The 22,842-nt window shown below is 39.0% G+C and overlaps 3 protein-coding genes across 6 annotated transcripts in view; 1 reads left to right on the top strand and 2 right to left on the bottom strand.

Annotated features, from left to right (window-relative positions):
* LOC110039618 (F-box and leucine-rich repeat protein 13-like) overlaps positions 1-3,318 on the bottom strand; it is a 39,176-nt gene extending 35,858 nt beyond the window's left edge. The window contains exons 1-6 of the mRNA XM_089280955.1: positions 3,146-3,318; positions 2,231-2,340; positions 1,383-1,479; positions 929-996; positions 373-493; positions 160-193 (exon numbers count right to left, since the gene is read on the bottom strand). Coding sequence (XP_089137081.1) covers positions 160-193; positions 373-493; positions 929-996; positions 1,383-1,479; positions 2,231-2,340; positions 3,146-3,220 — 505 coding nt within the window. The 5' untranslated portion in view covers positions 3,221-3,318. The remainder of the gene's footprint in view (positions 1-159; positions 194-372; positions 494-928; positions 997-1,382; positions 1,480-2,230; positions 2,341-3,145) is intronic.
* Positions 3,319-4,040: 722 nt separating this feature from the next.
* On the bottom strand, positions 4,041-13,039 carry LOC110039726 (succinate-semialdehyde dehydrogenase, mitochondrial-like). Its single transcript, XM_020744872.2, has 9 exons — positions 12,673-13,039; positions 11,170-11,424; positions 10,586-10,702; positions 9,948-10,091; positions 8,634-8,777; positions 7,894-8,052; positions 6,979-7,148; positions 5,908-5,966; positions 4,041-4,977 (listed from the first exon to the last, which is right to left on the bottom strand). The coding sequence occupies exons 1-9, from the start codon at positions 12,904-12,906 to the stop codon at positions 4,763-4,765; spliced, it is 1,497 nt and encodes a 498-aa protein (XP_020600531.1). The 5' UTR covers positions 12,907-13,039; the 3' UTR covers positions 4,041-4,762.
* Positions 13,040-14,161: 1,122 nt separating this feature from the next.
* LOC110039735 (uncharacterized) lies at positions 14,162-21,580 on the top strand. Of its 4 annotated transcripts, none has more exons than XM_020744884.2 (5): positions 14,162-14,323; positions 16,791-16,868; positions 17,775-17,909; positions 18,598-18,960; positions 20,258-21,580. In XM_020744884.2, exons 3-5 carry the CDS (start codon positions 17,849-17,851, stop codon positions 20,272-20,274), a joined length of 441 nt encoding a protein of 146 aa, XP_020600543.2. In that variant the 5' UTR covers positions 14,162-14,323; positions 16,791-16,868; positions 17,775-17,848; the 3' UTR covers positions 20,275-21,580. The 4 variants fall into 4 exon arrangements, with proteins under 4 accessions (XP_020600543.2, XP_089137313.1, XP_089137312.1 ...); XM_089281187.1 differs by having other exon boundaries at positions 16,773-16,868; XM_089281186.1 differs by lacking the exon at positions 14,162-14,323 and adding an exon at positions 16,043-16,259.
* Positions 21,581-22,842: the final 1,262 nt, after the last annotated feature.

Here is a 22,842-nt window from a genome sequence, read left to right as displayed (position 1 = left end):
TGCGTACCCCTTGACTTCTGCTTAACAATTTTGGTGTGTCACCTTCTAGGCCGCAGACATGACTTATAAGTTGCTTTTACAATCAGATTTTGTGATTTTCCACAAAACTAAATCACAACATTTTCAAACTGCTGATGAATGAAAGAGAAAGATACCAACCATTCTGTCTCTCCTTTCTTTCGGAAACCCATTCCTGAAATTCAATACCACTTAAGTAAAGGAAAAAACAGTGGATGCTATAGTAGATGATCCATGTATCTATCTAATTTAATGCAATTATATACAGTACATGTGCTCCCTGATGGACCAAAGCTAGAGAAAAACATTTTATCTAACAATTTGTCTTAATAGTAACATTTGGTGAAAAGATACAATCCACAACTCAAGATGAACTCTCTGAACTCGTTGCCGATGCCACATTCGAGCATCCTCTTGCTTTTTAGCTAGCAAAGCCTTCTTACGTTTCATATGCTTATGGTACCGCATCCAAGCACTACAAAATAATATTAACAACATTGCTTTCAATGATTAATTAAAAAATAATGAAGTTGTCTAAAACAAGCAAGCAATTTAGCAAAGAGAACCACTAAAGGGTTTTGAAAGGATTCTGACACATTTCCATTGAACATAGACTCCAATGTATCTCTTTGTACAATAGATGGGTACATACAACTGTACTTTAAAAAGCAAGAACCTGCATTCAAGCATTTCTGAAATTTCTCAAGAAATCAAAGACTTGGGGACGGTGTATTTAATTATTAATTAAGTTCTACTTCTTATAAGCGCCCCTACCACCCAACCCCACCTCCCCCCCCAAAAATACATAAATAAAAAAAAAAAAATAAAAAATATATAAATCAATAAATCAATAAATCGATAAATAAAAAAGGAGAGGAACAAAGAAGCTATGCTGTTTTTTTTTTTTTACCTGAAACATGATGCCTTCAGTTTACCATTGTACAAATTGTAGGCCTTTTGGTACATCTCGGGAGTTGGCTGATGAATAAAGTTGAAAATTCAGCTGATCATTACACTATCATATAATTATTCTGAAAGATCAGATTCAGAAAAATTCTTGTGGAATTCTTGGAAAGATTCATTATATTTGTGAAATGATGCTGGATCTAGCAAGATTAATTCCGCAATAGGTTATTTTTTTAAGCTCCTCCCGAAATCCTCATCAAATTCTCCAGGATCCTGAAGGCTCCCAATGCAGATCTTTGCAGTGACCTTTGTAATAGCTGCATCATACATATATAAAATTTGTTTTGGTTTCCTGAAAGATCTCTAAATTTAAAGATCTTAGGCAAGGCACTTGCCAGACCGATGCCATTGTTTATGATGCCTATAATTCATGTTAAGTCAATAAGAACATTGTCTACCTGCGAGTTTTCATCTTCATATGACCATAGAAACTCCAAAACTGAAGCTCTAACCACTCTGTTCTTAGGACGATATTTTTCGTCGATGAAAGTATCCCTGCAATTTTATTTCAAAAAGAAATTAACAGCATGTTATGTAATGCTATATGACTGTGGCAGTAGTAAATCACATAAATTTATTAGACTGCAGTGTGCAAATAAAACACTGTCCAGTAGCCTGGCGCAAGTAGAATCCGTCCATCACTTGCCTGGTGGGCAAGTGAAATTTCTTAAATGGGAAACTCTTTGAAGAAATTCAAATTACAGACTGAAGTACTGTTAGAAATGATTTTTTTGGACCAGTGAGAATGGTTTTCTGGCTAGTGCATGACAATAAGGGCTTGTCAGAAAGGCAGGTGGAAAACTCTGTTTTCTTTGTACCCTGGAAACGGGGTCTAAGTACATGTAAGCAAATCTGGAATGGTCAATAGCTGTTTTTGCACTTCCCCCTAGCTCTGAGAGGTAGAATTGATAGTTGATGTCAGTCTGTATGGTTCATATTACCACACTCCTTCTACCACTTCAGACAGTGAAACAGTTTTTTGCGTGATGAGGGTTAACGAGAACATAGACTGTAGTTTTGTAGTGATTTAATTTTGTTTACTTTGCTCTTAGTTTTGTAACTTTCCCCTTGTTTGTACTGTGCTCAAGATAATACTTAACAGTTATTGTCTACATCGCTCAGTGTGGTTCTCGAAAACTGTTTGCAGCACTTTTACAAACTCAGCTAATTTGGTGATCCTTGAAATTTGTACACAAATGGAGGATGTCAGTCTTTGGCGTGACATTACCTACTGCTTGAGACTTACCATCTTAAGTCATCCAACACCTCCTGATGTCTAATAATGAGATTTAATTTATCAAGAATAAATGCCTGTGGATTGTCTGGGCAATTAATGGCCAGTGCACTAACAATAGCCTAAAAGAAAAAAAAATGCTTTTAATCACTTTTAATATTCATTACAAAATCATAGCCTAAAGAAAATATGTGCACTGATTCGTTTAAAATCGTGTTTTTATTTTATTAGATTATGAGCTCAAGATTTCTATCACGCATAGAAATAGAGAGCGAATAATCTAATTGTTTTAGTATAAATCTACTAGTCAGTCAAAACTTTATCTAAATTCCTCTTCACAGACACCTCAAAAATGTAAAGAAGCGGCCAATTAGAGAACGGCATTCATGATAGATCGCTGGTAGGCTTATACTAAACCTTGATAGAAACATAGTACATGTTTCCTATTTCTTTATTATAAAATAGTCAAGCAAAGTAGAATGCCTTAGTAAGATGTGAAATAAAATTGTTTATACTTATTACGACTATTTACTTTGATTTATCTTAATCGGTGTTCCAATTCAGTATCAAAGCCTCAAATAACGGAAAATGTAAATCAAGTTGGTTTGATCGTAAACTAACTTCCAATCGAAAAACGTGGATATGTAACAAAAAAAAGCAAACAACCAAGCCAAACAAGTCAAAATCAAAGTTTTTAAGCCAAAATTGAAAGAAAGATATAAAAGCAATCAACGTCGAATGTAGCTTGCAAAATAAACGAACAAAAATCTGAACGCTGTCAAAAAACTGAATTTGCAACAGAAAATTAACGCTAACCCTTAAACTAAGGTTTTCTTCTAGATAACCAGCTGGGCACAACCAGCTGGGCTTTATGGAAGTCAGAGTGCAGATATAAGGTTAACTTTCACTTTAGAAGTGTATTCTTACCTCGAACACATCAGGAAGACGATGCCTTAGCAGATATTTTCTTAACTGGGGGTCGCAGTTCTTGAGGGAAGTCATGGTTTATACTATAAAGTGAGCAACACTTCCGACTTTTACAATCGACTTCAACAAGTCCGCCATTTTGCGGCTGTTCTCACCATAGAAACGAAATTCTCGACCCAGTCTTTCACCAAACGACCATGAATGACCAGAAAAATAGGTCCGCAATGTGGCAGTAGAACTAGCTAGGGAGGAACTGGATTGTTTTGATTTTTGTTGCGAATTAAGATGATTAAAGGTTTGAAAACATCGACACTTGAAACAGGGAAGGAGTTATGACACTGGAAAAACAAAAACGTGATTAGAGAAAAATATTGTGGGCAACTTCTCCCCTTTACCACGAACCGGAACTCGCTTTTCTTGGTTTAGCTTCCTGTCCTTCAAGAAATTTAGAAAATCCTCTGTCGGCCTGCAATGCTGGTGGATTTATTTTGCGAGTAAGCGCATTTTTATCAAGCGAGCGCCATCTTGGCTTCAAACCCGGAAGAGGCCTCTGGAGGCCTGGGGAGAGACGAAAGGGCGATTGAGAGCTAATACTGATAACGCGCGAGGACACGGACAACACCAGCACTACAACCTAATCCTCAGTTATCCTGAAAAAGGTCCAACTTCTTGTAAGGTAAATTAACACTCCGTATATGACCCATATTGATGTTGGTTCATTGAATCATATTTTTATTGACTCCAGTATCCACATACTTATTTTTTTTTTATTTTTTATTTTTTTGTGACAGGGTAAGGTAACAGGAATTGTGTTTGATGTTTGGGGTGCACTTATGAATGTAACCGAGTATGTCGTGTTGTAAAAACCAAATCTACAGAAATAATTCTTCATACATTATGTTTGCGACCAACTGTGTTTTTGGTTTCATTTATTTCAATATTCTACCTATATTCTATTCTACTACAGTCATTGAATTCTAAATCTAATTATTTCATGATATAAGCTCTCTTTGAAATAGCTTTGTACGTTGTATTTATCTCTAAATTCCGTAGTAGTCCCGAATTTTTCCAGATTTTTAAAGGGAAGTGAAACAATCTCGAACTTGCGTAACTTGATGATTGGCCTAATTCCGATTCTAACGTCGTGAAAGACAGATTTTTGAACAGACAAGCGATAGTAATAATGAAATCTCGTTACCAGGAAATTAAAACATGTCTAGCAAAAAGTGGAAAGAATTGATGTTTTGAATTTTGAAGCGACGAGGAGTTCACCGAGGTCAAACAAAGTGTTCTGTGGCAACATTTTTAAAAGTTCCTCCACAGATTAAACAGCTAGTTGTAGGCCACTAAGATGAGTCCTCAACTACAAGACCTCGATAACGTTTCTCCACACAATACACGCTGATGTTATCGAATTCTGGTCCCCAGTGCTACTCTTTTTAAAATGTCGTTACCACGTGACCAAAAGAAATGGAGGCTGTGGGGAAGAGAATGATGCTAAGTGTTTGGTCTAAATTTGGTTTGGTCTACGGTTTGGCCTAAATTTCTCCAGCGAAGTGTTGACGAGGCGTAACTTGCTATTCTTTCAAGGCCCTTAACCAGCCAAAAAATCTTTTTTTATGATTGATTGATTCCTCCAAGACAGATGTACTTGATTTCAAGGTACTCCTCGATGCCATATTTAGAGCCCTCTCTTCCCAACCCAGATTGTTTCCAGCCACCAAAGGGTGCAATCTCGGAGGAGATTATTCCTTCATTTACTCCTACCATCCCTACTTCCATAGCTTCAGCGACGCGCCAGATTTGGCTCATATCCTGCGAGAAAAAATAACCTGGAAGAAAACGTTTCGCAAAGATTAAAAGACTGTTACTTGTTCGCTAGAGTCTTACATGACCACAACAGGGAAGCCGACGACAACGTCGATTAAAAATGACGAATGTACTTAAGAATCATGCAAGTATCTAAATTTCCGTCTCTCAGAGTGAAATTAGGGGAGCAGGGATGACGCAGTGCTGAGAGCGCTCGCCTCTCATCAATGTGGCCCGGGTTCGATTCCGACCCAGTGTCATATGTGAGTTGAGTTTGTTGTTGGTTCTCTCCTTGCTCCAAAGGTTTTTCTCCGGGTTCTCCGGTTTTCCTCCCTCCACAAAAACCAACACTCTAGGTTCAACCAGGATAGAGGAGCCGCATGTAACCAGCTAAATATGACGTGGCTTCCTCTCTTAATATTGTAATCTATGTAAATATTTACATTTATATTTACAGTTTTACATGGCAAAGGTTGCCCATCCCCGCCACGGAGTGCTGGTGCAGGTGCATGTGATCAAGTTAATATAATGTAACTGCAACTGTAATTAAACTGTAACTGGCTCCGTCAATGTCACCTCTTTCTTTGAGTGGCGACATATCTGCTAACCCTGGACTACACAGTAAGTTTCCTTGCAGTATGCGCACGAGACTGGTTAATTTAAACCAGAAAGGTATCTGTTCCGTGCAGAATTCTCCGGCTCAGTTCACGTCGCCCCGTTCTAGGCAGAACTTGTTGTTTTGCAGAGAACGACTAAAAATGGACCAAGATGCAACAAACGTGCAAAGCCATTTACATCGTTTCTTCGTAGACGTTCTCGATGCCTTTGTTTTGTGGGAGACGGCAAAAAAAGAAAAACGCTCCGCTTCAAAAGGAAAAACATTTCGCGATTGAAAAAATTTTACAAAAATCCTGTGTTTTCTACAAAGCTTAAAAGAAAAGTTAAAAACTTACCTGCGAGTCCTGATGAAGTGTCATTACCTACTGCTACAGCTTCTTCTTCAGTCTTGAACCTAACAACGCACCAACATCAAAATATTAACTCTCCATACCAATTGCAACACATTTCTTTTGATGTCAGCTGGAAGACTCTATATAGAAAAAACGTGTCTTTATTCTGAAGTCTCCATACCGTAGTTGCCACAAACATCCCTTTTCAAAATTCCCTGACTTTTCCCTTATAGAAATAAAATTTCCCTGACCAAATAAATACAAAATGTCAGATACAGAAGCCGCTTCTAAACTCCCGTTACAGCCGCCTTTTTAAGACTGACAAATTTTCAACAAATCTTCTTTCTTCATTTAAGGAAAAGCATTGCTGAGATCACAGTGACTTCAATTGTTTCTTCCAGCCTTCAATGGTATTAAATCAGCCGTGGTGAATTATTTCAATTTTCCCTGACTTTCCTACTCAATGTCAATTTCCTCGGACTCATCATAAAATTCCCGGATTTTTCCTTGACTCTCTCAAAATCATTAATAATTCATCAAGTTAAAACAAACAAAATCACAACCGTGAAGGAGGTTTGGATACCCGATCCTAATTAGCATAGATTTTGACGATTTTACTTGTCTATTTACTCCTTAGTTTTTGTTTTGATTGAGAAGATATATCAACCATTCGAGACAGTGTTTCCTCGGCTATCCAAACACCTCGAAATTTCATCAAAGATACTCCGCTGCGCATCGTATCCCCAACTCTTTTCTCGGAGTTTGGATATCCCGATGAAACACTGTCTCTCGTGTTTGATATATTATTTGAAGAAGCTTTCCCCTGTCCAAGCAGATGCTCTTTGGGCTTGTCACACAATGTTCCTCCCCCATTGCGTGACAAGCCCAAAGAGCGTCTGCACAGGAGGCTTAAGTACAGATGACAAAGAACTAAATATGAGATCACTGTTGCCTCTCTTCGTGGTTACAAACGTTTTTACACAAACAACGGCCAATGACAGCCAAGTCATCGTTACGCGACTCCTCATTGTTCAAAAATGAAGAAGTGATTCCTGTTATGACATCACATTTTACCTTATAAGGGGAGCCACTGGTCCAAAGGTTTCTTGACTACAAATGATCATGTCACGCGTAACATCGGTCAGAATGGTTGGCTGAAAGAAGTTACCTCCCAGCTCATGCCGTTGGCCACCTCGCAGGCATTTGGCACCTTTGGACAGAGCATCCTTAACATGGCTTTCAACCTGATCAGGTCAAAAATATGGAATGTTTGACTGTTTAATGAAGCTATGCCACAAATGACACATCTGAATAATTTACTCTCTCTGATAGCTCACCAGACTTGAACAGGTAGGTTAAGTCCGTGTCGGGCCAAGTTGTCCATATAGCATAGCTTAGGGCAGTTTCTGTGGTATTAAGTAGCAAAGAGTGGTTTTACTCTGCCCTGGATGGGATCCCAATCCATCACAGGGTCACTGCCCAGCATTAAATCTGGTACCCATTTGGTGCCAAATTTGTGGAGAGAGGCACTGTGACAAGATCAAAACACACTGACCCTGGCCAGGGCCAGGGTTTACACCCACATTGCCCAATCCAGAGTCCAGCACCCTAACAATTAGGCTACCACATCTCCACATTTTCTTATTAGGCACACCCTAATTGCATGAGAAATTTTGTGCAGTGCAGTTACTAAAGAATCACATTAACCAAGGCTTTGTTTAAACAGCCAGTAAGCTCAAAAGCATGATATCTAGATTGAACAACACAAGCCACAATTTATTACACAAGATAAAGGAGTATAGACCCTTTTCATAGATGGCTGCCAATTTAAAATTCTTATGTATGCATTTACATTAGCCTCACTAAACCCGTTTGGGAGTAAAAATTCTTTGGAATTATCAACTAAAAAACGAGGTTAGTCGGGCTAATTTTAAGTTTACAAAAGAATTTATAACTGGCAGCCATTTATGAAAAGGATCTCTGCAGTACTTTTTGCACAGCTTTTTCATTGATGAGTGGTCCTTGTGTAGATGATGACTCCATTCCATTTCCCACTTTCATTTGTTTGTCCACAGCTGCAGCAAACTTGGTAGCAAACTCATCATAAATTTTGTCTTGAACCAGAATTCGATTGGCACAGATGCAGGTCTGACACAGAAATGGAATAAGTTTACACAAAAACTCAAGCTTGTTAATAATTCATAAAGGTATGACAGAGAAAATCATAACAACAACCAAATCTTGATGGCTGATTTTAATCAGCAAACAATAACATATAATTTATTTAGTTCACAGTGTGAAGATTTCAGTTTAGAAAGAGAAATAAGGCAACCATTAGGAGGAGTGGATTAGAATTGGTTATCAAATGGTGACAAGTGAAATTAGGAAGTAATCTCATGCACATTTTCTTTGTCAAAATTCTGACTAACAATTTTCCGAGACTTTAGACAAGGGAAATTATTAGAATAATATTCCTGCATTTCACGAGTATACCATTTGATTACCTTTTACTTTCATGGGTGACAAATATGCTTACAAAATAATGTGGGGTTTTGACTGTATTGAGAAATATTGCCCCAAATGTTGCCATGACAATTTTGTGTTTTTTCACATGTGAAATCAATGAATAAATTAACACTTCATTGAAATTTTGCAACAAAATTCAGGAATAATTAGTCACCCATTATATTACTTGATTAATTTCGGGACCGAAGCGGGTCAGTAAACACCTGAGCAGTGTGCCTAAACTTGGCAGTGATCGCTCCCTCCACAGCGGCATCAATATTGGCAGAGTTAAACACAATAAATGGAGCATTTCCACCCAGCTCTAGGGAGACTCTCTTGATTGGATCAACACACTTTGCAAGGAGAAGCTAAAGGGAAACAAAAATTCAATGGAAAGAAAATTGGCTTCAAAGCAACATAAGACTACACAGCAAACTAACACTAAACAGGTTATCAGTGGAACATTTTATGTCCATCCCTGGATAAAATTTACACAATATCAGGGGTTTTTTTAGGGTGAGGCCTTTATGCACAAAAAGCTCTCTTGCTAAACTGCTAAATACTAGGTATTTATGAGGCCTAAAAGTGATGATTTTTGTTTCATTAAATTTTCGTAGCTACACATCTCAATGCAATGCAGTAGCACTGAATAAAATGCTTTTCAACAAATACATTTTGTGAGGAAAATTATTAATTAAACATTTCAAAAATACAACACTTTGTTACAATTTTCTGCTATCTTTTGCTCTTATTATCTTTGCATGTGATCTTCGTTTCCATCCTTGTACTTGTATGTTAGCTAACATAATACGTCAAGTTATTTAATACTATTTTTAATGATAAACTGAAGATGGTGCCTGCAGGTCATGTGCCGAAACATGTCTCTAAAGAGTTGTGTCATGATTTTCAAATGTTTACTTTAATTTACTCCTAGTACCAAGATAATATGGACATTCACCACGTAGCTATAAAATTCTTGTCTGACAATAAGTGGCTCCTCCCACCCCTATAATAAGCCCTCCCAAAAATAAGATCCCCCAACTTCAAATGTGAAGATTAATCCTGACATATTTCTGTTATTAAGTTTTGAGTCACCCATTGTCTTGGTCCTCACACCCATAACAAACTTATTACTTTGTGGGTGAATTGTACCAAGAGCAGGCAAGTTCACCCGTAACATCAAGGGCTCATCAAAGATACTCAGCCGGTGTTACGGGTTACGGCCCTTAATGGCAGCCCTGATTTCCACCCAAATATCAACCCATACAGGGTCTAACTATTTCATTTAGGCCAACATACCCACTGACAAGACCCACAACTGTGTAGTGATATTGTAGAATTCTGAATTTTCGAACCCTTGATTTTTTTTTCACATCATTCAATAATTACTATTTGAAGCAAATTTTTACTCCAATTCCTTGGCATAAAGATTAGGAGAAATTTACCCTTGATTTTGCAAACGTCCTGATTTCTTAAACCAAGTTCTGTTCCTTTAGATGGTTTCAAAAACTGGAATTTCACCAAAGCCGCTTGTTTACCTTTCCTGTAGCAGTGGAGCCAGTGAATGACATTTTGGCCACGAGATCATTTCCAAGAAGAGCGTCTGTCACTTGATCCACATTGTCACGGGAACAAGGAATAGTGTTAATGACACCTGGGGGAAAGCCTGCATCTTCGGCTAGCTGTCAAGAAAACATAACATTTCATTGAGGGTGGTGATTAGGGTTGATGGGGCCTGATATTTCAAGACCCTCTCAGAATTTCTGAAAGTGGGAGTGATCTAAAACTTCCTTTTAGTAATAAAGCCTACATGTGGAGGAGTGGTGGCCTCATGGTTAGTGCGCTCGTCTCTGGATCGAGCAGTCCGGGTTTGAGCCCTGGCTGGGGACATTGAATTGACACTTTACTCTCACAGTCCCTCCCTTCACACCTAGGTGAACAAATGGGTACCAGCGAGTTTAATGCTAGGGGTAACCCTGCCATAGACTAGCACCCCATTCAGGGCGGGAGTAGAAATGTGCTACAGAAACCAGCCGTGAGGATAAGCTCCGGCCTGACAGACTGTTCTTGGCTTGTATGCAGACTTAACCTTTTAACAAGGGCGATATGGGAAATTATAATTATTGTAACTCCTTTACCCTTCATCCTCTGTTTACTGACGTTAATAATGACTTACCTTCTGAAGGGCCAAAGCGCAGTAAGGGGTCTCTTCTGATGGTTTAATTATCACTGTACATCCAGCGGCCAGTGCAGCTGCCGCCTTACGTGTGATCATCGCAACAGGGAAATTCCACTGAAACAGATTCATGCTATGCTCATTACAATTTGATGATAATAAATTACAGTTAATGCTATCTTGTCATAACCTGGTAGTTTATCACACATACATTATAAACATTTAATTGTGGAATAAACTGAGTATACAAAAATTATAAAGGACCTGTGTCAAGAATGGCACAAGTTGAAAAACTTCCTAGCTACCTTTTTCATGTTTGACAAATTTGAATTTGTCTCAGTTGATCAAACAATCCTTGTCCCTTTGTTTGTTTGTTTTTTACTTAAGGCTTCCGTGGATTTGAATGTAGTATTCTTGTACATGAACACCAACAAATAAAATATTATTTATATAATAATATACTATGGCAAAGCCCTATAATTTTTCTTAATGAAATGAAGGATAAGAAAACAAATACAGGTCACTTAGTCCAATTAACAATGATTCTCACAGTCAGTAAAAATAACTTGAGACTTCACAGTTACCGGTGTCCATAGAGCAGCGACACCAACAGGTTGTTTGAGAGAAAACAGTCTTCGCGAGGGGTGTGGTGAAGGAATGATGTCTCCGTAGATCCTCTTAGCTTCCTCAGCGAACCATTCAACATAGGATGTGGCATACCTAATTTCACCTTTAGCTTCAAACAATGGTTTCCCTTGTTCTGTGGTGAGTAACTCAGCCAGTTCTCCTTCATGTTGCACAATGAGATTATACCAGTTTCTTAACTTCTGGCTTCGTTCCTAAGTGTAAATTTAAATTAAAAAATGAAAAAAAAAAAAAAAATTGTAAAAAAAGGAGTATATTCTTTTCCTCTGAGGCAATAATCTAGTCTTCATGTAGCTTCCAATCAGCCCCAGGTAGGGCATGTTTGAAACACAAACGGTGAAATGAAAAAATGGTATTATGGTAAGCCTAAATAGTGCTCTGGTAAGCTTTAATACAAGTCTGCTCAAGTTAGCCTAAATATCACTGACTTGACAGTGGTTTGCTCTCAATAATTATGTGGGTTGACCCTTACAGACACCCATCTCTGAAATCGACTCTTACCTATAGAGCCATTTTGTCACTGCCCCCTTCCCCACCCAATAAATTGTCTTAAGCTGCTGAAATTGTAATGCAATCGGCAACAGCATAATGTCATGTGGATTGTATACAATGTCTGTTCCATATCTATAGGTTATTGACCAAGAGTGAGGTCAAAATGGCTGGATATTGGCCAAGTGTTTTTTCTATGAGGCTAAATATAATTTAGGCAAAGTTTGAGTAGAGCCAATGCAAACAAGCAGTCTCTCTGGGCAACCATGCTTGGCGGGGTCTCATACGGGGTTTTGCAGGGTTTACACGTTTTGCTTGCCAGCTGTGTGAGAAATACTGTAGGTGCAGTTTGCCTTGAGTGCCATCCATGCCTGTTGAGTGCTTTTGCTCCCTCACCTCCCTCCCTTTCACTGGTGACAGTAAGTATATGGGGTGGTAAGACTCTATCAGTGTGACGATGCCTGGTGGTTGCTGCCTTCAGGGTTGCCATGGATACCTGCATGCTCTGCTCGAGGCTCATATCTCAGCTCCACCATCCCTAAGGCACCTTTACCAAGCTCAAAAAATTAAATTCGTTGCCAATTTAATTGGCAACGAGTTTAATGCATCAATGGACTGAGAAGGAGTCGAGGTCCATAAACTTGCAAAAAAAGAACGAGGCTAATATCCAGTCATCTTGACGGAACAAGCTTGGTCGTTAGGGATTTATTGTATGGCTTTCAGAGAAATTTTTCTTGCGGGACACTGCAGGTAGTCTCGAGCGGGAAAGATAGCTCCATTTCGCCAGCTCAGGTAGCCAATCACAGCGCAGGATTCGGTTCATGTTGCCCGCTCGCAGAGCTAACTATATGATAAGTATACGTAGATACCCACAAAAATGGCAAGTTATACCTGCAAGATTTGTCTTAAAAAGTCTAAGTCACTTGTATTTACGTACGTTAACATCACCATACCTTCGTGGTTACATTCTTCCACACTTTGAATGCATCATAAGCCTGATTTACAGCCTCTTCAGCATCAGTCCTTCCCATATCAGCTACCCTGCCAAGCTCTTGGCCTGTTGCTGGATTGTAAACTGAAAATTTTGCATCGCAGTCTTTCCATTTTCCTCCAATGTATCCAGAACTACGAAAAAGTGCCATGCCCCGAGCAAGTTGCCGCAGATGACACTGCAACCTTGTCCTCATTTTGCACACGCACGAAAGTGCACTTCGTTAATATTTAACTTAAAATAATTATTAAAAAGATACAAATGATCATCTTTATGATGACTCGCCAACCGCCATCTTGGTTTCGCTTCCGAGAAGAGGCATGGGGTACACTTGTTTCCAGGGGCTTCCGAAAAGTTTCCGCACCCGAAAAGCCGTTGCAGTATCTCAAACCTTATGATTACAGAGCTGTTTCATTTACATATTTTGTTAATATGGCTAGAACTTCCCTTCATACAAGAAGTTTCAGGCGTATACACCTTTCTGTTTTTAGATACAGATTAACTAAAAATGGCTTTGCGGACCCGAAAAGTTTCCGGGACTTTCGAGAAACAGGCCCCAGGGACCCGTTTCTCGAAAGCCCCGGAAACTTTTCGGGCCCGTAAAGCCATTTTTAGTCCATCTGTTTCTAAAAACGGAGAAATGTATACGCCTGAAACTTCTTGTATGAAGGGAACTTTTCTTCATCTTAAGAATATGTGAATAAAACAGCTCTGTAATCGTAAGGTTCGAGATTTTGCTATGGCTTTACGGGCCCGAAAAGTTTCCGGGGCTTTCGAGAAACGTGCCCCAGGTTGCTAAATTTCGGACACTTTTTATCTCATTTCCTTTCATCTCATTTCGGACAAATTTCGGACAACACTTTTGGATACTTTGCTGAAACATTGCTAAGTAAATTTATGCATACAAAACACGAATTAGATTGAAACAATATCTGAGAAAATGGTACTTATACTGTGGTTTCAAAGTTTTACGAACATAACACAGATTCTATCAAGCCGGTTACTGACGTATGTCAAGTTGTGTCTCAACTAGAGTTCGCTCCGTAATATAAAGCTCGACATAAAAGAAACTAATTGCTTTAGAGCTACTCCCAAGTTTTGTACTGCACTGTAATTTCTAGGCTATGTAATTTCATGATAGTTGACTCGACCTGCATGCGCCTTCGTCAACTATCACGCGATAGAAATCTCTTCGAGCTCATAATCTAATTGGGAAAGGAGAATGGCCTGTTTACTTGACATTCTTTGATAGACAAGTTTGCTAATTTTTTATGAACCACTCTACCTGGGCCCCTTTCGCCCACCCTTGTATACGGAAGTTCATCGGCACTCAATTTGGTCAATTCGCTAAAAGGGAAGTTTAAAATTCTGCGTGACATCGTTACGCTTGTTTCCACTGGGAACAAAAAGAACAATTCAACTTCTGTAATAAAAATAAAATGCCATGCCTGGAGACCGTTGATAATGACATGTAAACAACGGATGACCTGCTGTGAACATTATGAACGCGGTCTGAGCAGAAATTATAACGCCTATAGGAAACAACCGCCGTCAGTCGCAAAGACCGCTAGTAATAAAGTCTGGCAACAGAGAACTGGATGAGCTTTTAACAGGTAATCAGTAAACAACGAATATAAACTGATTTCTAATCACCAGGGTAAGAGAATGCAAACAGGGTTGTAATTAGTTCGCACTTCAGTAACGATGACCTTATAATCGTCGGCGACTGATTCGGTCCCATACGTTCAGCATTACATGGCTGAATTTGACCCTAGCTAAAAACAAACGTTATTCTACATTGTCTAATCTTAAACCAAGAAATGATACATGTAACATGTGGAAAGGCTTGCGGAGAATTAATTAAGATCTGGGTTACGGACGACAACTTGAAAGGAATTTGGGCGGAATTTTAATGTTATAGATGGAATGCCATTCAGTTTAATCTCAACACGAACAGTGATCTAAGCGGATTCTAAGCAGATTTTGGGCTTAACTCAAAGTATATATCTATGTGTAGAAAAACAAAACAAAACCAAAACGAACTCATGAAATGTGTTGCTGTTCTGATACTATTATTCATGACTGCTGGTTTTGTCCGTTTCAGTGAAATGCATTATAATAATTAAGTTGGCCTTTCTTGAATCAGTCCACTTTTTCTGTCATTGAATTGTAATGTCTAAATGGATATAAATCTCCTTAAAAACTAGTTTCTCGTCTTCTTAGAATACCCTTATATTAATTGTTCTTGACTTTGTAAACTGAAATTCCCGTTTAATTTTGCAGTGGGCTGGCATCAAAAGCGGCATTTCTGATCTATGCATGATGGGTGATCTGAAAGTACTAGCACTTCAAAAATTGATTTATCCTTATCATGCTCAAGAAATTCTTGTGAAGCAGGCCAAGACTTAGGAAACTTCTGTAATGGCCTTTATGAACAAATGAATGAAATCTAATGTAGCACCGTTTCAAGCTTACGTGTCAGCGTCACGGATCATAAATCTTTATACTACATGCAAAAATAACTTGATCTAATAACAGCTGATGAACTTCTTGACTATATATACGTCCTACTTTGATGGTTACATTGCACGAAAAAATAAGTTCTTTCTCGGCTTTAAATCGTTACCACTCTCAGTTTACTGACAGATTTGAAACAAGTGGGTGTTTGCACTGAATTTCCGGGATAATTTATTATGCATGCAACATCATCATAAACTGCACACGCACAACATACCATGAAAATTTTGGTAATTTTGGTTGATGACAGGAAAAAATGCTAAAAACGTAGCTAAGACTTCTCGTAAGAGCCATTCTCACCCACTGGTTTTATTAGAACAATGATCAGCTCGATCGAGCAGCGCAATGGAGTCTTTACTCAAGCCAGTCTCTAGACGCTCTAGGTAAACGCGAAATACACGGAAGAGCTTGGGAGCATATATACGCGTTGGGTGCTTCAGTGAGGTCCTAATCAGGAAATTTCGCCCGATTGAGTTGAAAGAGAACGCCTAAATACTAGATTGGTCTCACTGAATCCCCAACACCTCTATGTGAGATATCTATCAGTTTGTGTGTTATTTCTTGTCAAGCTACGACGGCCAAAGAAATCACAAGAGTATTTACGATTGTTACTTAGTTAAGCGGCGCAACGCGTAACGGCATAGTGGAGTAATACGTATTCGATCAGGACAGGCCTAACATATTTGTAAAACACAGGTTTCCATCTTTATTGAGGCGCAAAACTTATGACCCCACTTTTAGTGTTCAATGCTCAATAAATACTTCAAGCTGTCAGCTAAACTGACGCCTTTGGTTTGGAGAGACGTCATCAGACTAGTCAACCAAAAAATATTCAACTCCTTAGTGTAAGCATATAACCTTGACTACAGGGGTGCCATAGTAATGAATGGCGCTCGCTCTGGAGTAGAAAAGTACCAGAGTAACACAAAACAGCTGGTGTTAGTCATAAAGTTGGCAAGCGAAGTCGAAAAATCTAGCATACGGGTCTAGCAGGCAACTAAATCGTTGCTAATTGCTGGCGCCTTTTATAAAGTAAGTAAACAGAGTATTAAATACTTTGTACGTCGCGTATAAGGTTAGGTTAACAATTTGTGCGTTCCAATTTCATTCTCATTTTTCAGGGAAAGAAACCTCATGATTGTAGATTACTATCATTAGAATACGCCGCCAAAGATGCTGTATGGTGTTAAGAAGATTTAGACGGGCTATAGGATCTGTCGACTGAATTGGATCGCATTTAAAGTCATACTTCATCCGTGGCGCTGAAACGAACCAACGAAAGCTAGCGCTAGTTAACGCGTCTTCACAACACTGATCAGCTTTTCCTATGTTTCTCAAATAAGCGCATTTCACTGGAATTTCATGAGCATGTTGTTCAAATGAAATTTCTATGTGTGCTGTTTGTGTATCCAAGCTGTGTTTACACAAGACTGCTTTGATAAACTTCCACATCACCATTATGCGTGAGGGATTGGTTAAAAATTCAGCCGTTGTTATCAAGGTAACGTTGGAATGTTAGTCTTCCTAACAGAAGTTTTCTATCAGTTTTTGTTTTATTTCCAGATAAACTTGGTAGGTGTGCTAAGGTCGTACCAGGAGAAGAGAAAAATTCGTCAAAAGCTTGGATCATTCGGTGCTAAGGTATTTTCAGTTATATTTAATGACTTTATTATGTGGCTAACCACGAGCAGACAAGATCTAGATGAATCCTGCACTGCGATTGGCTGACTCGTGCGGGCAAGATGGCGCTTTTTTGCCGGCTCGGGATTATCCGCTGTCTCCCGCAAGAAAATAGTGTTCTTTTTCCAAATCCTTTATTGACCAAGCCTGTTCGGTCAAGATGGCTGCATGCATGATATTGGCCTCGTTCTCTTTTTTGCGTGTTTATGGACCTCGACTTCGTCTTGACCCATGAACACGCAAAGAGAGAACTTGCCAATATCAAGCCATCTTGACCTCACGCTCGGTCAATAACCCATATTTACATACACAGGAAGACAAATATTTCGTTTCAGACGCATGAAATTCTTGTGTTTACAAAAAAAACCTCTTGTGAGAGAGATTGTCCGCATGGTTGCTAGATTCCAAACTTTAGCTAAGCGTATTCGCACTTTAGATAACTCCAACTGTTTTATGTTTTTCGGCATTTGAGACTTATAATGCGTCTGTTTTATGTTAAATATGTGTGATTGAGTAGAGACAACACCCCCCCCCCCGGGGGGAGCCTCCCTTCAAATTTTGTGAAGGTTAGCGAGCTTTAATGTACCCCAGGTCCCCGGTTTCCGGCCATTCTCGTCTCCAGAGCCTCCATTTCGTTTGGTTACGTGGTCGGTTACTTTTAATAAGAGTAGTATTGGGGACGAGAATGGGTTTACGGCGTTTTAGTAAATGAATCCTATAGATTTTGCGATTTCGGTCTGAAACTGAGTTTGAGCTTGGTTTTTGGCCCGAGTTCTAGTTTGCGACAGCTAGAAAACGAAACTGTCATTTTCTTTATGTGTTATCAAATGCTCTTGTATTCACGTTTGGAATTCTGTTCGCATCTAGAAACTCTTGGCGGCAGGCAGGTGTTGATTTTGTGACGGTGTAGCGGAACTTCCAGAGCAAGAAGTGTTACAGACATGATAAACTTGTTTCTCGTCCTGTTCTTTGGTTTCAAGCACAATACGGTTTCTGCTGAAGGTAGGTAGAGCGCACTCCGGGCGCTAACTCTTTTTTTTTTTTTTTTAATTTTATTCCTCCAATTCCTAGTTAATACATAGTTAAGTAAATATAACGTAAAGAAAGTAAATAATAACCGATAGTGCTTTGTAAGGAAGAAAAAAACGCAAAAAACAAACAAACAAACAAACAAAAACCAGAAATTACATCACTTAATATTTGTTTTCTGCATGTTGCGTTAAGCGTGATTGCTTCCCTGCGTGGAATTCCCATAAAAAAAAAATGGAGGTAATCGTCGGAAATTTTGAAAAGAATCCCTAAGAGGTACCAAGATCCTGTTTTTTGGGGTAACATGAAGTGCTTTTTCTTTTACTCCTAAGAAGTACCAATGCTTAAACAAGACATTATCTCCTCCCATATGTTTTCAGCTCAATACCCTAAAAGATACCGCTAAAACTCCCGCTGTGGACCTTTTGAGGCTGAATACCCTGAGAGATACCAAGACCGCTTTTTGAACCCCTAAAATGTAGGACAAGCACCCCCCGCACTTTCTATATGGAGTCCCCAAGGGGATTGCTTTTCCATTTAACGTGAGATCAATCGCCCGGTTTTAAGCTTTTTCATGCTTCTTGGATAAGAAACAAAACAATTTATGGGGATGGTGTGAGTAGTGATTTTTTTTTTTTTTCTGCGTCTTTTGTCACGCTAGATTTGGGAGCTGTTTCTACCTGCTTACCAACACACATGCGGATGGAAGTGGACCGAACCAAAAATCCCGACCTTGTGCCTGGGGAAATGCATCTTAATGACCCCAACTACACTGCCACAGAATTCAATGACACCTTTGTCCTGTTTGAAATACCACTGGATGGCTGTGGAACAACACGAGATGGATCAAACCCAGACTATTTACTTTTCTCTAATACTGCTCACTGGGATTCGCCAGGACAGCTTATAACTTATACAAAAGGATTTAAGGCTCACATCACTTGCAGATACTCTAGACATGGATCTGTTGGTGTACGTGTGAGAGTTGTGCCTGAAACAGAGGAACCTCCAACAGATCCAAAGGGTAAATCCTGATCAGCTTTTTCTCTTTTTGCGCAATGTGATTGGTGCATAGATTACTGCAATCTGCAACTTAACCTGACCTGATGGTAAACTTTAACCTTCCCCTCTACCCCCTCCATTGCGCCCCTCACTAAGACAATTTATCAAGAGGAAACGCATTTCTTTTGCAGTCACTAAAGTTTCAGTAGAGTTACCTACCACGACATAAACCATCTTTATTTTTATTACTATCGATTTTACCATTCGAATCACAACTACCCTCCCTGGTCTTTACATAAACACAGGACGGCATCTCATAAGATGTTACAGATAACTCTTTCAATTTCATTCCATCCTTAAACTCGCGCGCTTTCTAACGCTTCACCATTGTGTGCATTTAGGAGAGGATTACACCATCCATTCTTGTATGCAAAATACTCGGCATCGTTTGTTACCAGAGCCTCAGCTCTCTTTGGACATGAAAGGGAACTGAGACTGGATCGTGTTTCTTTGTTGCATCGTTTTCAAGCGGAAAGATGCAAAAAGGAACAGAAATTCTTGTTGCACTATCTGACTCAATTTCACGAGTTGAATTGGTAACAATATTAACATGCGTTTTGCATTTTAGTTTTTAAATATGTAAAAACAGCGATTGAAATGTCATGTAAAAGATATCAAACTCAGTTTGATGGTTTTACATGTAATAGTTAACACGATAAAACTGAAAAAGTTTCATTTTTTAACATGTTTTAAGCAGAAACATGTGAAAATGGATCAAATGTCTTCTTTTGGCTATTAAACTCACCTTGCTGAATTTGATAGTTAACAACAAAACCGTTAACTTTTTTTAAGCAGAGACATAAAAAACATGGGTTCAGAATAAATGTACCCATAGTTATACTGATAAGTGAATAGAACCTTTTATTCCCTCGACACCCATCAACTATCAGTCTGGTGTGATCCGATCTTTATAGTTACGTACCGTTTCCACATGAAAGAAGATTGAAATCCATGGTGACACGCGCGACAAAAAATATAACTCAAAGGTGTTTTAAAACACACTTAAAATACTTGTTTTTGCTTTTTAGTTAGAATCATGCGAATTGACAGCCGCTAATCTCCAAATGTGACAGGTAGTGCGTCACTACATTTTCTAGGAACTGAAATTTATGGTAAGGAACTGGTGATCAGTCCAAATTATACTTACATGTATGTCCCCAGTTGCTACTAAATTGATGCATTCAATAACTTAAAGTCTTTTTAAAAGTTTTATGGTATACAGCGCTAATGTTTTCCAGAAATTTACTTTTATTTTGCAGGAAAGCAATCTATTTAAAATGTTTTTCACAGCATTGGTCAAGAATTCAAAGTTGGAATGCTTTTACGTTGTACATTGCGTGACACTAGTTAGAGTACACTCTCCGTAAGCTTTTCGTGACGTGACGATCGAGAGAAGACAGAGAGGTGCGTTAATGACCACCCCGGGAGGTAGTGTTACGTTGAGTGTGACGTCTTACTTTCACAGTGCCTCATTCCATCCTGCAGGGTACCTGATGATAGCATATCGTCGGCAACCTTACAAGTTGATGGAAGTTTCATCATTGTAAACTGCGATCTACTCGGCACCCCAACGAGATGAAGAAGCTCTACAAAAAGTCGAACGTTTAATCCACATTTTAAAATATAAATGCTGCTATAACTCCTCCAGACTGGACGTAACTTAGCTTATAACTTAACTTAACTTATTTAAGGGTGTCAACCTTTAATATGAATACTTATCACACGACTAAGTTAGCTCACGACGAATTAAATACTTCGTCTTCATTTCACGAACAATTATTTTGGAAAATCACGGTTCACGGCTTCTAATGAAATCACGATTCACGAGAAAAACAAACCATTTCATATTTCACGGGCAAAAAAACTAGGCCATTCACGAATCACGAAAATACCCTTTAGCACTCTCTTCTGTGAACCGGGGTTCCCCACTATAGTCAGACCGGCCGGGCCACTCAGGCCTTGACCACACCACACCGGAGGAATTTGAAAAAGGAGGTTTCACTCTGAAATCACATCAAATGTTTTCCGTCCACACTACGACGGAGGAATTTAAAAACGCAGCAATCACCGGTCATTCTTGGATTTGTATTTGAGGAAACCTCGGGCAGGGAAATCACATGTCGTGACGCAATCGTTTTCGAAAAGCTCCGTTTTCAAAATGTTTCCCGTCTACACGAAAACGAGGGGAGCCGACGTTTTCAGATTGCTCCGGTTTGAGGAGCGTTTTCGAAAAGCTCCGTTTTTGTGACGGATTATTGTGGAGGGTGGGCCTAACCGTAGAAATAAGATAGAAAAGATAGACTCGTCTCTTCAGGACCCTTCATGGCCTTCAGGCATGCTATGGCCACCACTTCACTTTCTCCTCTTCTGTTGAAACTCTCACGTCCTGTGCAGTAGCTATATAGTTGGATATTTTGTGGCCCTTGAACGGTTTAATTTGTTTTTCCTCCGAATCTGCAGCTGTAGAAAGCGTGTACGGAAAGACAAAGAGGCCTATATTGATCAAGCGAGTGGACGGGTGGAAATACTTTCGGTAGTTCCTAGATCTACTGAATAAGTAAACACGAGAAGCTTTTTACTGATGTTTGTCTTTTTTCAGTTTTACCTCCCTCTCTTACAAGCTTGGTCTTGTTAACGTAGATAAGATCATAGTAAATGGTTTGAACCCAGGGGTATCAGTAGTTCGTATAGTGTGATCGTCCGGGTGAGTGTAGTTCTGAAAAGAACTGTTGTTGGTGACTGACGTTTCGACAACCTGAGCGGAAGTCATCTTCAGAGTCAAGTGAATAGTGTTTGTCAGTCGATGATGTTAGAAGTCTGGTCCGTTGAACATGATTGGTCAGTATAGCCATGATGGTATTGGCTGAAAGACTCGTGTAAAGTTTGTCATCAGTCATTGGTGGGTTTCGATCCGTCTATTGTTGGTCAAATAGGTCGGTTTTTGGTCAGTCTATTGTTAAGTCGGTCTGTTAGAAGTCCGTTTGTCGGTTTCGTTTCCGTCACGGATAAGTCGTTTGTAGGGCGCCGGTAGTTGTTGACATCTGTTAAGAGGCGTTTGTTCTAGGTTAGTGTACCAGCTTTTCAGAGTCAGTCGTTGAAAATAGTTTGTACTGTAGGTTAAGCACTGAGCAGAGTCCCAGTCAATGTTGTGGTTTGTCAGTTGATGATGTACAGTAATGTGATTGTTGGCATCACCATTTCTTATGGCTCGTTTGTGTTCAGTCAGTCTCGTCTTTAATCTTTAATCTTTAATAAGTATACTCCTGAAACAGTGGAACTATAGTAGGAGTTGAAAATAACATAATAAAAGGACGTAATAAATAATTACAATATGTATATATATATACAGGCAAAAACTAACGATAGATAAATCCGACGTTTCGGCGACATCTTGGCGCCATTGTCAAGGGAAACTAATTAAATATGCGATTTCAAGAGTAACTAAGAGTTCAGAGTTTCTAATTTGCATAAGTTAGACAAAGACTTTAGCGCGAACTGAGTCTGATTGTACATTTAAACACGGTCGTAATTGTTTAATGAGTAACATCTCATTAATGAGACAATCAAACTTGTTGTGGCATTTTTTCAACACGCTAAAACAATTGCAAAGGTCATCCGGAATCCTGCCTGCGTATATATACAGTAAAAATTATAAGTTAGTAAAAGATAAAATAAAATAGATTAAGTATAATCTCGTCGAGATAAGTTAGGACGTCTGAATATACATTATACAAAAGATTTAATGGCTGCAAGAGCAATAGTCTTAAAATTATTTATATTAACATCTTCATAAATAGGTAAATTGTTCCATGCTACTATTGACCTTGGATAAAAGGAAAACTTA

This window comes from Orbicella faveolata, unplaced genomic scaffold (assembly GCF_042242905.1).
Source record: "Orbicella faveolata isolate gen_17 unplaced genomic scaffold, um_ofav_v1 contig_48, whole genome shotgun sequence".
Taxonomy (NCBI): domain Eukaryota; kingdom Metazoa; phylum Cnidaria; class Anthozoa; order Scleractinia; family Merulinidae; genus Orbicella; species Orbicella faveolata.
Note: the sequence above shows the minus strand (reverse complement) of the source record. Positions and strands in the feature narration are given on the sequence as shown.